The 15,569-nt window shown below is 37.2% G+C and overlaps 1 protein-coding gene across 1 annotated transcript in view; it reads left to right on the forward strand.

The window, feature by feature from the left end:
• Nucleotides 1-15,569, forward strand: part of RNF169 (ring finger protein 169) — a 97,888-nt gene that overhangs the window by 37,219 nt on the left and 45,100 nt on the right. Inside the window, exon 3 of the mRNA XM_043997607.1 lies at nucleotides 12,936-13,064. Coding sequence (XP_043853542.1) covers nucleotides 12,936-13,064 — 129 coding nt within the window. The remainder of the gene's footprint in view (nucleotides 1-12,935; nucleotides 13,065-15,569) is intronic.

Below are 15,569 nucleotides of genomic sequence, written 5' to 3' on the forward strand. Positions count from 1 at the left end.
TTTTGACCTGGAATTAGGAAAACTAGAGTTCAAATCTAGCCTGAAACGTTTACTGACTGGCTGACCCTGGGCAAGGCACTTAACCTTAATCTACCTCAGTTTCTTTATCTGTAAAATGGGAATGCAATATAGCACCTACTCGCTTGAGATAATATTTGTAAAATGCTTCATTTTCTCCTATTGTTTGAACAATAGAGAACAATTTTAAATTATATATATATATATATTTTATCAGCAGAAATCTAGCTTCTTTCCTTCTCTTCCTGCCAATGAGTACCAAAATCCCCTAGCCTCACATTAACATTTATGGTCATGCAAAACAATTTCACATTGACCATGTCTAAAAACAATGTTTCACTCTAAGTCCTTCACTTCTCCATCAGGAGGTAGGTAGCATGTTTCATTATTCATCTTCTGAAATCTCTAATTCTTTTAAAACTGAATTGCCAAATTTTTATCATATAAATTGTTTTTCTAATTCTGTTTACTTCACTCTGAATCAGTTCATATAAGTCTAACCTTTTTTCTTCATCATTTCTTATAGCACAGTGGTATTCCATCACATTTCTGTACCATCATATTTCTCAGTAGGTGAACAGTCCCTCATTGCCATTCTTTGCAAATTTAGAAAGAGGTATCAGTATTTTTGTGTATCTTTAGAGTTTCTTTTGCGTAAAACTGATCTTTCCCTCTAATTCCACCTTCTCTCCTTTCTTCTCCTATTTCCCTATCACATGAAATATATTTTTTTACTCAACTGTTTCTGTGTGTGTATATATGTATATGTGTTAAGTATTTTTCCTTCCTTTGACCAATTCAGATGAGAGTGAGGTCCAGATATCAGCTGCTCCCCATACCATTTCCTCCTTGTTTGCATAAATGTTTACTTGCCTACCCAATTATGTGAGATAATTTTTCAATCAATCACTAAACTTTTATTAAATGCCTACAATGTGCTAGGCACTGTGCTAAGCACTCTCAGGATATAAAAAGAGGCAAAAAAACAGCCCCTACCCTCAAGAAACTTAGAGTCTAATGGGAGAGAAAATAAATATGCACAAACAAACTATGTACAGGATAAATAAGAAATAATTAACAGAGGGAAAGCAGTAGAGATATGAGAGGTTAGAAAGAAAAGCTTAAAAATAAGAGAGATTAGGAAGAAAGTCTTCCTGTAGAAGATGGGATTTTAGTTATTAATTAAATTAAGCCAGTAGGAGATGAGCAAGGAGATCATTCCAGGTATGGGACAGTCAGAGAAAATGTCCTGAGCAGAGAGTTGAAGTTTCTTTTTTATGGGACAGCAAGAAGGCCATTCAGTGTCACTGGATTGAACAGTACATGATGGGGGATAGGTATCAGAAGACTGGAATGGTAGGAGGGGCTAGGTTCTGAAGGTCTTTATACCCAGTTTCTCTGTGTAAGTTATTCTTATTGGTTATAAGTCTATATATCTTTTGCAGTCTGGAATATTGTATTCTAAGCTCTCTGCTCCTCTATAATGACAGTTATTAAAGTCATGTGTGATCCTGACTATGGCTCCTTAGTTCTTGAATTTATCTTTCTGGTTCCTTGCAGTATCTTTGACCTGGGAGCGCTGGATTTTGACTGTAATATTCCTGGGAGTTTTCATTTTGAGATTTTTTTCAGGAGGTGACCAGTAGATTCTTTCTATTTACACTTTACCCCCTGGTTCTAAGAAATCTGGGCAATTTTCTTTTAAGATTTCTTGAAATATGATGTCTAGACTCTTTTTTTTTGGTCATGGCATTCAGGTAGTCCATTGATTATTGAATTTTTTTCTCTTCAGTCTGTTTTCTAGGTTTTTACAATGAGATACCTTAAATTTTCTTCTTTCCCCCCAATATTTTGGCTTTGTTTTAATATTTCTCGTCTCATGGAATCATTGGCATCTGTTTGATTAATTTTAATTTTCAGGGAGTGTGTTGCTTGGGCAAGGTTTTATATATCTTGTGCCACACTGTTAATTCTTTCTTCCATAACTCTCATTTCTTTTCCATTTTTTCCTCTAAACACCATCCTTTAATTTATAAAAACATTTTTTAAATCTTGCTTCATCTCTTCCAGAAATTCTAGTCGCATTTTTGTCCACATTGTGTTTTCCTTTGAAGCTTTCTTGTAGATGGTTTGTAGATGTTCTCTTCTGAGTTTATGTTGCAAACATCCCAGTCACTGGGACAATTTTTTTTTTTTGGTGAGGCAGTTGGGGTTAAGTGATTTGCCCAGGGTCACACAGCTAGTAAGTGTCAAGTGTCTGAGGCCGGATTTGAACTCAGGTCCTCCTGAATCCAGGGCTGGTGCTTTATCTACTGCGCCACCTAGCTGCCCCTGGGATTATTTTTTTGTTTGCTTATTCTTCTAGCCTACTTCCTAATTTAAGACTTGATATTAGGGTTGGTTCTGTTTACTTCTGAAGAGGAATTCTGGGCTGGTCCTGTTGCTACTTTCTTGGGATATTGAGTGTTGTGTTTTTCCAATATTTCAGGGATAGGCTGAGGGCCACGAGGCTTTTGGCTCTCCTAAATTGGTTTCATCTGGGGTAAAGTCTGATTGCTGACTTCCTAGTCTGAACTCTGCAAGTTCCTGACCTGGATTTGGATCTGCACAGCAGTTGACTATTGGATTCAGTCCCAATTAAGCCATTTGGGAATCTTCTCTGGTTAAGAGTAAGAGAACTGCAGGTACCCTTTGGGCTGGAGGTGTGACTGAGACTCTGCCCTGCTCCTGGGATCATACAATTGCCGCTCACTTCTGAACTTGCTCCTCTCTTGGTACATAGCCTAGAGTCCGTGATTGCTTCTTACCTTGGAATGCTATCCCTGGGTATAAGTATCCTCTTCAGTTCTACCTGGATCTGTGAACTGGGTAGCAGATGACAAAGCTGCCAGATGGCATCCATTCTGTTGTAGTCCCTGATATGGTTCTGGGAGCTCTTCTTGATGGTGCATAGCCTATCCCTGGGGACTGGAGTGCTCTGTAACTGCAGCTGGCCATTCTCCTTTCCTAATATCCACAGACCCTTCAGTCTGTCTGTCTCTGCCAACCTGGCTAGAAAAATGATGCCTGACTTTTTCTTAGATTTCCCTTTCAAGATTTGTTGTGTGCATTCTCTAAATCTGTTTGGAGGAATTTTGTTGGAGAGCTTACTATACCTGCAAGGATATTTTTTCTACTACTCCACCATCTTGGCTCTGCCTCAGAAAGCACTTCATAAACCTTAAAACCCTATACAAGATGTCCCAAGAGTCTTAGTGCAGGTTTAAGTTGATGCTATTAATTTTATTATTAATTATCATTGTCATCATTTCTGCTGTATTACCTTACCCTTTTTGAATAGAATGGCCTGAGAAATTCTAGGAGGCCAATTCTGATGACATCAGGATCTACTTGCAGAGGAAGTGAGAGATTGAGCTAGGCCTTAAACAGAGGTAATGATTTGAATAGGTGGAAATGTGGGGGAGATCATTCTGAATGTAGAGAATGACCAGTTCAAATGCCTAGAGGTAGGAAAGGATAGCACAGGATAAAAGAAAGGCTAATAATAATTTAGTTTGGCTGAAATATATATTGTATGAAAAGGAAATACCAATTATGCTATTAAAATAATTCAGGAGAGAGATCATGCTAGTCTGAAATTTGAATCTTTGTAGCAATGACAACAAGATCACATTTGAACTCAGGTCTTTCTGAGGTCTTTCAGGCCTGGCCACTTGTACCACCTGGCTGCCCCTAGCTGGCTTCATTAGTAGTTGTAGTGAAGATTGAACAGAGGAAATGAATATGAGTGAAAGGATAGAAGTAGAATTTATAGAACTTGCTGGTGGCTTCAGTAATTGGGGGCAAGGGGTAGTAAAAGAGAAGGGAAGATCAAAGATGATTTTGAGTTTTCTGACTAATTGAATGTTGTACTGTGTTGTAATAAAATATATTTAAACATTCTTTTAAATCTAGTTAGTTATGATGTACAGTGTTAAGCTAGCTTGTTTGAAGATAAAGACAAGTTGATCTTAGTAATTTCTATTAGTATATTTCTTTTAAGTTTCATTCATTAAATATTTATAAAGCACTGTCACATAAAGTCTGTAAAGGTAGAATAAAGCCAGGAAGGCTTTAGATATAAAAATGATATAAAAAATTGTGAAAGGCTTTAATTGTAAAACTGAGGATTTTATACTTTATCTGAGATAAAATAAGGCCACTAGTGGCAATAAAGAGCCATTAGAATTTTACCATCATGTATGGTGGAAAGGATCCTGGGTTTGAGTGCATAAATTGGTTTACTTACCACATTTGTGACTTTGGGCAAATCATTAGCAAGATATGTTTTCTCATCTTTAAGTAGAGAGGTTAGATTCTATGATCTCTAAGGCCCCTTCCAATTCTCTTCAAATCCATCTTGTGCAACTTTTCAAATATCACCGTTTCTCCCTTCAGTCATGGTCATAGGATTTCTAGCTGAAATGAACTTGAACTTGTGGTACCTCCCATTCCCTGTGATTTTTGAAAAATTATAAACAGCAGTAAAATAACCAAACTCACCAGTTCTTTTAGGTCCTTGGCTTGTGCTTTACCTTGACTTGGAAATTGAATGTATTGATGACACTGGTAGTCAATGGCAGAAGTGGAACAAGATGAATTTTATGACTTAAAAGTCCAAGTTTTTCTCTACTATACCATACTGTGTCATTGGATGTGTTTTCATGCTCTTGTTCTTTTCTGTTCTGTATATGTAATACATTAGGAAATTCCTACCCCTGACATGTGCTGACATGTTTCTTCTCAGGACTAGGAGTAGTACAGAGGCTTACTTTATAGGAGTAGGGCACTGGCACATCTTTAAGAACAAGTTAACTGCATGGTTCTGAGGAAGAGAAGAAACTTCACATAAGTAAGTTTTCAGTCTTGTTATGAGTATTTATATTTTGATTGAGATTTGTGAATATACTATCAGTTTTTTTGCATAATAAGAATCTAAAAATATGTTCTCTATACTAACCCCCCCACCCCCACCCTTAAACTTCTTATACATGGATTTTTTAAACAAATAAAATTAGGGTACTTATGAAAGAAAAATACAGGGAATCTAAGACTGGGGGTGTCTAATTTAATCAAAGGCATGGGTTATTTTTATGTTTCCTTCATAGCCTTCCCCCTCATTTCTACCCCTCTCCAGTTTGGAAAGTTTTGTGAGAGAAAAGGCAAGGCTGTTTCATTAGGTTCTTGAGAAGGTACCACAAAATGACACAGCAGCCTATTTGAAAAAACCATGAAGAAAGTTATTCATATCCAGATACTGAAAACTATTTGAGATCCAAGTTGGAGGAATGATGACCTTTTCACGCAGATCAATTTCAGTTGTATCTGGTTCAAATAGAAATGACAAATTCTTGCTTTTGTGTATTTCCTAAATGTAAAAATTAACCCTTTATACAACAGTTTTAAAACTTATTAAAAATATAATTCATTTGTTTTTGGTGCTGTTGTTTTTCTATTTTGAGGTTTTTCCTCATTGCTCTGATTTTTCTCTTATAACATGACTAATGCAGAAATATGTTTAATGCTTTTATATATATATATATATATACATATAAAACCTATATCAGATTACCTGCTGTCTAGGGGAGGGGGGAGGGAGGGGAGGGAGGGGAAGGAGGGAGAAAAATCTGAAATTGGAAAGCCTATATAAACAAAAGTTGAGAACTATCTTTACATGTAACTGGAAAAAAATAAAATACTTTATTAAAAATATAATTCAGCAAAACATTTATTAAGCAATTGCAATCTAATATGAACCCTCTACTATTTACCTGCCTGTGTGTGTGAGACTTTAATCACTTGGTGCCTCAGTTCTTTCATCTGTTTTTATAAAGAACTCAACTAGATGATCTCTATATGTTCCCTTATAGCTTTAAATCCTATGAAGCAGTGGGACTACCCATTGTGGCCTGAAAAACAGTGCCAGCTGTGACTTGAGAAATTTTGATTCAGTTCTTCAAATATTCATTAAGCATCTACTATGTGCACGTCACTAATTAACTACTATTTAAGGGGCAGCTTCTTAATCACATTTCTAACCCCTTAAGGACTACAGTTTTTCCTTTCCTATGTTCCCTATATTTCCCCTTTCTTTCCCTCCTGTAATTGGATAGTGATAGTCCAGAGAGTGCTGAACCAGACTAGAAAACTACAAATTAAAAATCAAATTATTCAACAAGTGCCCATATTCTATTGGTCTATGAAGGGTTCCAGAAAGGCAGTATAATAAATCGGAAAGCACATTGGATTTGAAGCAAAATATCTTAAGTTTGTATCCTGCTCCCATAGAATAGCCATTGGCTCTTGGGCAAATTATATAACATCTCTGAGCCTCAAGTTCCTTCTCTATAGAATTATTATAATGATTGTAATCTTGACTGCCTAAGGCTGTTATGAAAATAATAACCACAACTAATATATCTATTATGCTTTGAGATTTGCAAAGCATTAACCCTACAACAATAATACAATGCAGTTTATACAAGTATTATTCCCATTTTACAGTTGAGGAAAATGAGGCTCAGAAAGATGAAGTATCTTGGGTAATATCACATAACTTGGAGACAGAATTTGAATCCAAGTATCTGGATGTCAAGTTCATTGTCCTTTCTACTTTATTTACCAGGCTTCCTCTCTAATACAATGAGATAAATGACATAATTTATATAAAATGACATATAAATCTTAAAGTGGTAAAGAAATATAAACCTTTATTAAAATGGCAGAATTAGACTCCTTTTCCTGATTGGGATTTGAGCATCCTTAAGATACTGCCATGAGCTGAGCAATAAAAAAAAATAGACTCAGGATTATAGATTTAGCATCCAAGTACCTTAGCAGTTACCTGCTCATTAGCCTGAAGAAGAAGAAGGCTGAGGCTAAAAGATTTCAAATGATGGGTCTGGGGTCATGTAGATAGTAAGTATTAGATTCAGAATTTGAACCCAGCTCTTGTGAATACAAAGCCCAGTACTTTTTTCATAAATTCTACTCCTTTATTAATTATACCTCTGGCTTTTAGTACAGTGCCTGACACATAGTAGGTCATACTAAATGTTTATTGGATTGAATCAAGCTGTTAAAGCTTACAGAAGAAAGAAATAGGAGAGTTTTGCATAATCCTATAAAACTATCAAATGCTAAAGTTCAGAATGTACAGATTTTGGTTAGAGAACCTAAAGTCAATAATTTTTTTTCTTCTAATAGCTCTTTGGAGAAAAAAGAGGGTTAAAGAAGTTTAGATAAGAAAAGACAAAGATGCTCGATTCTGATTTTGCTTTGTTTAAAAATTATTTTTTTAAACATCTTTCATATTTCTTTCACCTTCATTTCCAATTGTATCCCTTCACTGTATCAGTTCAGCAAAACCAATACATTGGGCAGCAAGGTGGTGCTGTGGATAAAGCACTGGCTCTGGATTCAGGAGGACCTGAGTTTAAATCTGGCCTCAAACACTTGACATTTACTAGCTGTGTGACCCTGAGCAAGTCACTTAACCTTCATTGCCCCCGCAAAAATACAAAACAAAAACAACAACAACAAAAACCAAATCCTGATACGAGCCAGATAGTAAATGTGGTGTTCCACACCCATAGCCCCCTCACCTTTGCAAAGAATAGAGAGAGGTACATATTTCTCATCTCTTTTTTGGAGCCTAGCTTGTTCATAGTTATACAGTGTTTAGTTTGTTGTTGTTTCCATTTGCATTGGTATCTTAATTTTCACTGCCAAGGAGAATGACCTTTGCAATGTCCATGACAATAAAAGTTGCTAATAGGAAGTTGAAATGATCTCCTTATTTATCTTGGATAAAAACAAAGGTCCTTGATGAATTCAAGTCACAAAGCCCATGTGAACAATCTCTTTGGGTGCCGAAAGATGTGATTAATGCACTATCTTCAGTGATATTTGAGGTTGTTGAAAAATGAAAGAGGGACCATAGGACCAGAGAAGTACAAACATCCCAGTTTTTAAAACAGGAAAGGGAACAGAATTTGCACAGCATAAACCACTGAGCTTAACTTTGATTCCTCGGAAATTTTGTAGAACAAATCATTAAAAAATGGTTAGTGAACATCTGGAAAAATGGTGATTACAAATAACTTCATTAAGAGCTAGTTATGTCAGACTAACCTTAGGTCTTTTTTTGACAGTAATAATAGCTTGCATTTATACAGTGCTTTAAAGTTAGCAAAGCTGCTTATGTTATCTTATTTGATTCTCACAAGGTGATAGTACCTTCTGAGTTAGGTGCTTTTATTGTCCCCTTTTTATAGAAGAGGAAACTGAGAGAGGTTAAGTGACTTGCCAGGGACACATGGCTAAGTAAGAATCTGAGGCAGGATTTGAACTCGGGTCTTTCTTACTCCAAGTTTAGTGCTCTTAATTTCTTTCCCACACCATAAAAATGTTTTCATCTTGGAAGCTTACCCTACCCCTGGACTACTTGTCACACTGGAAATATTCTCTGCCCCTTCAAGGCTCTTCCTCTAATCGACTGGTTCCTCCCAACACTTCCATTTTAAGGATACCCAGGCCAACCATGTCTTCATTCTTCTCCAGGCTGAAGTTTTTTTAATTTTTAAATTTTTTTGTAATCAATGATTTTATTGTTGAAAATGGCTAGCATTTTCATTGGTTGTCCCCCATAGTTGGAACTCTCCTTCCTAATCTCCATCTTCTATGTCCCTGATTTCCTTCAAGTCTCAGCTAATGCTCTAATTTTTGCATGAGACTTTCCTAGGCCTTTTTGATCTTAGTGTTTTCTTCTCAAAATATCTCCAGTTTATTCTGTAGAACTCTTTTTCGTATGTAGTTTTTAAATGTTGTCTGTCCCATTGGACTGTGAGCTTCTTGAGAGCAGAGAATGATTGCTTGCCTTTCTTTGCATTCCTGTTCTTAGCATTGTAAGTGCTCAAAAATGCTTCTTGACTTGGTTTGGCTTGGCTTAGTCAAGATCTCAAGTGATCTCAACAGGAGAGAACTTTGAATTGAATCTAGCAAAATGAAATTTGCTAAAGATGAATGTAATTACATTTGGGTAAAAAAAATCAACTTCTGTGTATAGGTAGTAACATTTTTGTATAGTTTAACTGAAAATGATCTGGCTTTCAATGAACTCTTAAGTATGGGTCAGCAGTGTAGTGTATAGTTGCTAAAAACGCTAATGTGAATGAGTGTCCCTTCTATTCTCTGCTATGGTCAGACTACTTCTGTAGTATTGTGTTCAGTTCTGGTTTCCACAGTTTAAGAAAGAAATTGATAGCTAGATAGTGACCAGAGGAGGGTAACTAGGAAGGTGAAGAGCCTTGAGTACATGTCATTGAGTATAGGTTGAAGGAATTGGGAATATTCAACTTGGAGAAGACTCAGAATGGCCATTATCTTAGCTTTCTTCAAGTATTTGAATGGGAAACATTGTGGCTCACTGAAAAGACTGATCAACATCTTACGCTGTATACCAAAATAAGATTAAAAAATGGCTACATAAACATACCATAAGCAACTTAGGAGAGCAAGGAATAGTTTGCCTGTCAGATTTATAAAGAAAAGAAGAATTTATGACCAAACAAGAAATAGAGAACATTACTAGAGGTAAAATGGACAATTTTGATTATATTAAATTAAAAGATTTTTGCACACATTAAAGCAGTGCAACTAAGATTAGAAGGAAAGTGGAAAGTTCAGAAACGAGTTTTACAGCAAGTATCTCTTATAAAGGTCTCTTTTCTCAAATGATCAAAGGATATGAACAGACAGTTTTTAGGTGAAGAAATCAAAGCTATCTATAGTCACGAAAAAATGCTCTAAATCACTATCGATTAGAGAAATGCAAATTAAAACAACTCAGGTATAACTTCATACATATCAGATTGGCTAATATGACAGGAAAGGTAAATAATAAATGTTGGAAGGGATGTGGGAAAATTGGTACCTTAATGCACTGTTGGTGGAGTTGTGAACTGATGCAGCCATTCTGTAAAGTAATTATGAACTGTGCTAAAAGGGCAATCAAACTGCATATATCCTTTGATCCAGTAATACCACTAATAGATTTGTATCCCAAAGAGATTATAAAGGAGGGGGGTAGGACCGGACCTATATATACAAAACTATTTATAGTAGCTCTTTTATGAACTGCTATAAATGTGGCAAAGAATTGGAAACCGAGGGGATGCCCATCAGTTGTGGAATGGCTGAACAGGTTGTGGTATATGATTTTGATAGAATATTACAGTGCTTTAAGAAATGATGAGCAGGCAGATGTCAGAAAAACCTGGAAAGACTTATATGAACTGATGCAGAGTAAAGTGAGCAGAACAAGGGGAACATTGTACACAGTAACAGCAACCGTGATCAACTGTGAATGACTTAACTATTTCCAGCAATACAGTGATCCAAGACAGTTCCAAAGGACTCGTGATAAAAAATACTATCCATCTCCAGAGAAAAAACTGATGGAGTTTGATTGGAATTTTTTTTTGGGGGGGTGGGACAATGGGGGGTTAAGTAACTTGCCCAGGGTCACACAGCTAGTGTCAAGTGTCTGAGGCTGGATTTGAACTCAGGTCCTCCTGAATCCAGGGCTGGTGCTTTATCTACTGTGCCACCTAGCTGTCCCAACTGATGGAGTTTGAATGCAAATTGAAGCATACTGTTTTTCACTTTCTGTATTTTTTTTCCCTTTCAGTCTGTGGCTTCTTTCACAATACGATTAATATGGTAATATGTTTTGCATGAAAGACCATATATAACCTATATCAAATTGCTTACTGTCTTAGGGAGGGAGGACGTGAAGGAAGGAGAAAGGAAATTTAGAATTCAAAATTTTTTAAAAAATGAATGCTAACAATTTTCTTTACATGTAACCAGGGAAAGTATTATTAAAAAAGAAAAGAAAGGGGCAGCTAGATGGCGCAGTGGATAGAGCACCGGCCCTGGAGTCAGGAGTACCTGAGTTCAAATCTGGCCTCAAACACTTAACACTTACTAGCTGTGTGACCCTGGGCAAGTCACTTAACCCCAATCGCCTCACTTAAAAAAACAAAAACAAAAACACAGGCCTCTTACTACTTGTGTGATATTGAGAAAGTCATTTAACTTCTCTGAGTCTGTTTCCATCTCTGTAAAATGAGGGGATTGGACTAGCTGACGACTAATGTCCTTTCTACTCCAAATATTATGATTCTGTGACCATATGACTTTTATGAAGGTGAAAATAATGTGATCTTCAAATTTTCAAGTGCTACATTCAGGGAAGGGATAGCTAATGTATGGAGAGAGGTCAGTGGCTCAGTACTTGGAGTCAGTAACACCTGAGTTAAACTCTGGCCCCACACCACTTAACCTGTGTTTGCCTAATCCAGTGGAGAAGGAAATAACATACCATTCCAGTATCTTTGCCAAGAAAACCCCCAAAATGGGGTCATGAAGAGTTGAACATGACTGAACAACAACAAGAAGTTAACATGTTGCCTAACATTTTCATCAGTTATACCTCATGGTCAGAACTTTTCTTCCTAATTTCTATCTTCTTTCTCCCTTAATTTTAGGATTAGAATTCCTTAGCTCAAAAAATTAGGATAATTCTAAGTTAGATCTCACAAATGGAGAGGAATCAATTGAGACAGGCTTCAGATTGGAATTTTTTTGGGAGATGGGGCTTCGCTCTGCCTTCTTACTAGGTTGGAATGGGGGACAATTGTTATCAGAGTACTTTGTTTCATCTTCTTCTGTACCATACTGTGAATTATTTTGCCTTGCACATATGAGTTAAGATATGTGTTAAAAAACATGTTCAGGCATGGTAGAGGAAAAGATTCCAGTAAAGTAAGGTTGGGCTGCATGTTCTTCTCATTTCACTTTTAACTACAACAGAAGCCTGAAGAAAGAACTAACCAATCAAAACTAGGTCCTAAGTTCCTGAAGATTGCTTTAAGTTTTTTCTGCAGATGGCATACTTTGTTATAATGGGGTATGTGGTGTAGTAGGCATAGAGATGGTCATCCTTCTCCCAGGAACGTATGAAGACTTCATGTTTTGGACCTTAAATGATCTTTAGACATTATTTAGTCCAACTTTTACATTTGACTGATGAAGAAACTGAGATCTAGGTAAGGTAAGTGACTTGCCCCAAATCACATAGGCAAAGTAGCAGAGCCAGGGTTGGAACCTAGTTATTCTAATTCCAGATGTAATGCTCATGACATTTTAGGTAGCCACAGAAAGAGTGTTGGATTTGGAGTCAGAAGAGCTAAGTTCAAACTCTGACTTTGCTGTTTACTAGCTGTGTGATATCAGGCAAGTCACTTCATGTCCATGGGCATCTTGTCAGGGGCTTAGAATGTGAGAAAAGGAACCTTAGAAATTTAGTCCATTTCCTTTATTTTGTAGAGGGGGAAACTGAGGCCCAGAGAGGCAGAGGTAACTTTCCTGAGATACTTGGTAAGGACTCAAATTCAGGTTTCCCATATTTCCTATGTAAGAGTTTTTTACTTTTATACTATGCCACCTCACTGTATTCTATTGCTTTCTCAAGCTGCTTTAGGAACCAGGCAGGTATGTCTGGCCTTCGAGGGGGACTAGCATTATTGACTGTGTGAATAAGCCTTGTTTTTCTGGTTTTATTTATATTCTCTTAGCTGTGTGGTTTTTGGATTGTTCAAAAATGCAGAGCAGTTGGACTTTAAGCCACAGTAAAAGTTGGTTTGGCAAGAGTTTAGTATGGCAAGCTAACTTAAAAATCAGAGGGGCTTTAGATCTGATAAGTCTCAAAGTACTCCCTTAAGATCCATCTGCTGTAACCAAGTCCTTAGTAGAAAGATGATTCTAGGGTTGACTTTAAACTCTTCTATCTCTTGTGTAATTTGCATTTTTAGTTGAGGGAAGAAAAGTTAGAAGAAGAGAAAAGCTCTGAGGATCTGATCCACAAGCTCTTACTGGAGGACATCGAAGGAGGGAAAAGGAGAATGGAAGAACTGCAGAAAAAAGATGAGCCATTAGTTCTCGTAAGTAATCTCTATTTAATAATGATAATGATAATAATATTCACATTTACATAGTACTTTACCAGTTATAAACTGTTTTCATTTGTGGTGGAAGATGAAATGACTGAGGAAACAAAGGTTCGATCTTCCAAGCATATCGATTTATTTAGCAACACATGACAGTTTCCTAACAGAGTGAGGCCAGACCTCCTCAGCTTAGGCCTGGACCCTGAATACAGGGGAGACAGATTTTTCCACATTAAAAACAATTAGTCAAACAAGGCCAACTAATTAAAAGGAAACAGTAAAATATTAGGTAATCTGATTGCTAATTGGGTGGAAGATTAGGGACTTTCCAAGTTGGGAGGGAGAGCAAATAAGTATAATTCCCTTAAATCAGAAAAGGAGGTATCCTAGTTCTCCCCCACCCCCCCACCCCAACCCCCCAGTGTGAACAATCAAAGGAGCATGGAAACAATAACTGATTGATCAGTATGGGGCCAATTTTCAGATAATACATATGGGTTGCTTGAGATGTACACTTTTGAAAAAACTCCTTTCATCAGTATTTGGGTCTGACCGAGTTTCTGATCAGTATGACCTAGCTTCTTGTTTAAGGGCCTCTAAATAGCACATAGAGGTGGTCCAGTTTCCTAGCAACACAGGACTAGGTTCAACAGTGTAATAAAGTTTTCTTTCAGTTCCCACAATTGAATAAAATTTTCCCAAAAGATAGAAGTTGTACTAGACCAACTTTTGAATAGAAAGGAAACTGAGCTAGCCCAAGTTGGGTTTCTAATGTGAGGTATTTTCCCCATTGGTCTTCTCCCTTCCCCTTTTAATGCATCCCTCTTTCTCACCTATTCTTCTTTTGAGATCATCTTAACTTAATAGAATCACACCCATATGCTCTGTCTATGTAGACTTCTTCTAACTGCCCTAATGATGGTACAGTTCTTGGTGGTTGTGTGGTTTAAAAATCTAAGTGTGGGTTCTAATCTGTCCCCCCCCAGTTTTGAGGGAAACTGGCTAAAATCACTGATAAATGAGTTTAGGTTTTTAAGGTTTTATTAAAAGATATAAGATAGTAAAGAAAGAAAGATCGAGAACAGATTTCTTATAGCATGGAAATCCTAGCCTTCCTAAACCTCCCACTTCTGAAGGCCTCTGCCACCACGCCAATGTCTCTCACCAAAAGAGAGAGAACTCTTCTGCCAGCGTTCACTTCCTCCTTCATGTTCTCCTCCCAGAAAAGGGAGGTTCTTCAAGCTGATTGGCTAGCATCATTCAAATTCATTGGTTCACTAGACCTGAAGGTGGTCTTGATGTAAAGTTCAAAGTTTTTAGCTTCTGAGAACAATACCCTCTTAAGTACCCACCAGATGTGCTTACAAGCAAGTCAGCAGTCACTCCCATCCAATTCAATCAGTTTAGATCAGTCTCCAGGTGGGCCCCTGAGTATCTGCTAAATCCCCATATCTACCACATTCCATTATCTTGACACATGGTTATATGTATTATCTTCGCATATAGAAATCTAAATAGTTTAACCTTGTTTATTAGTCCCTTATGCTTCTTTGCTCATGTTCCTTTTTATACTTCTTTTGATTCTTGTGTTTGAATGTTAAATTTTCTGTTCAGCTCTGGTTTTTTCATCAAGAATCCTTGAAAATCCTGTTTCATTAAATGTTCATGCTTTCCCCTGTAGGATTATACTTAGGTTATTCTTGATTGTAATCCTAGCTCCTTTTCCTTTTGGAATCTCATATTCCAAGTCCTCTACACCTCTGTAGGAGGCATTGCTAAATCTTGTATGATCCTGACTGTGGCCCCATGGTATTTATATTCATTTGTTCTTGCTGCTTGCAGTATTTTCTTCTTGACCTGTGAGCTCAGGATTTTTGTTACAATATTCCTGAGGGTTTTCATTTGGGGATTTCTTTCAAGAGATAACTGGCTAGGGAAGGGGAAATGGCCTGGGAGAAAATTGAGGGGGTTAGAGAATTAGAAATCACAATGAGAATGGAAGAGTAGGAGGAAGAGGTAAAAAGCAATAAATTATGGTCAGATAAGGGGATTTCAGAATTCTTGAACATAGAGGTGATACATTTGTAGGTGATGGCAAGGTCAAGGATATGTTCATCTCTGTGTGTGACTGAGGTGGGGTGGAAGGATGGCTTATGGGAGAAGAGTAGGTTGAGAAACTGTATGTTTAGGATATATGAGGGAGAGTCAGTATGTATGTTGAAGTCCCCTAGTATGAGGGCAGGGGTTGGGGAGGACAGAAAAGTCATAAGCTAGGCACCAAATTCATTGAGGAGGGAAAGGGAGTGACTTAGGGGTCTGTAGACAACAGCTACCAGGATTTTGATTGGATGGTAGACATGAATAGCATGAACATTAGAGGAAGAGGTTACTTGGTGATGAAGGAAAGGAGAGAACCTGAAGATGGCAATGGGGGAGCAAGGAATAGTCCAACTTACATATGTAGACAAGTGAGCTTGAGAATGAGTGAAGATGCAGCCA

The sequence above is a fragment of the Dromiciops gliroides genome, chromosome 3, assembly GCF_019393635.1.
Source record: "Dromiciops gliroides isolate mDroGli1 chromosome 3, mDroGli1.pri, whole genome shotgun sequence".
Classification (NCBI taxonomy): domain Eukaryota; kingdom Metazoa; phylum Chordata; class Mammalia; order Microbiotheria; family Microbiotheriidae; genus Dromiciops; species Dromiciops gliroides.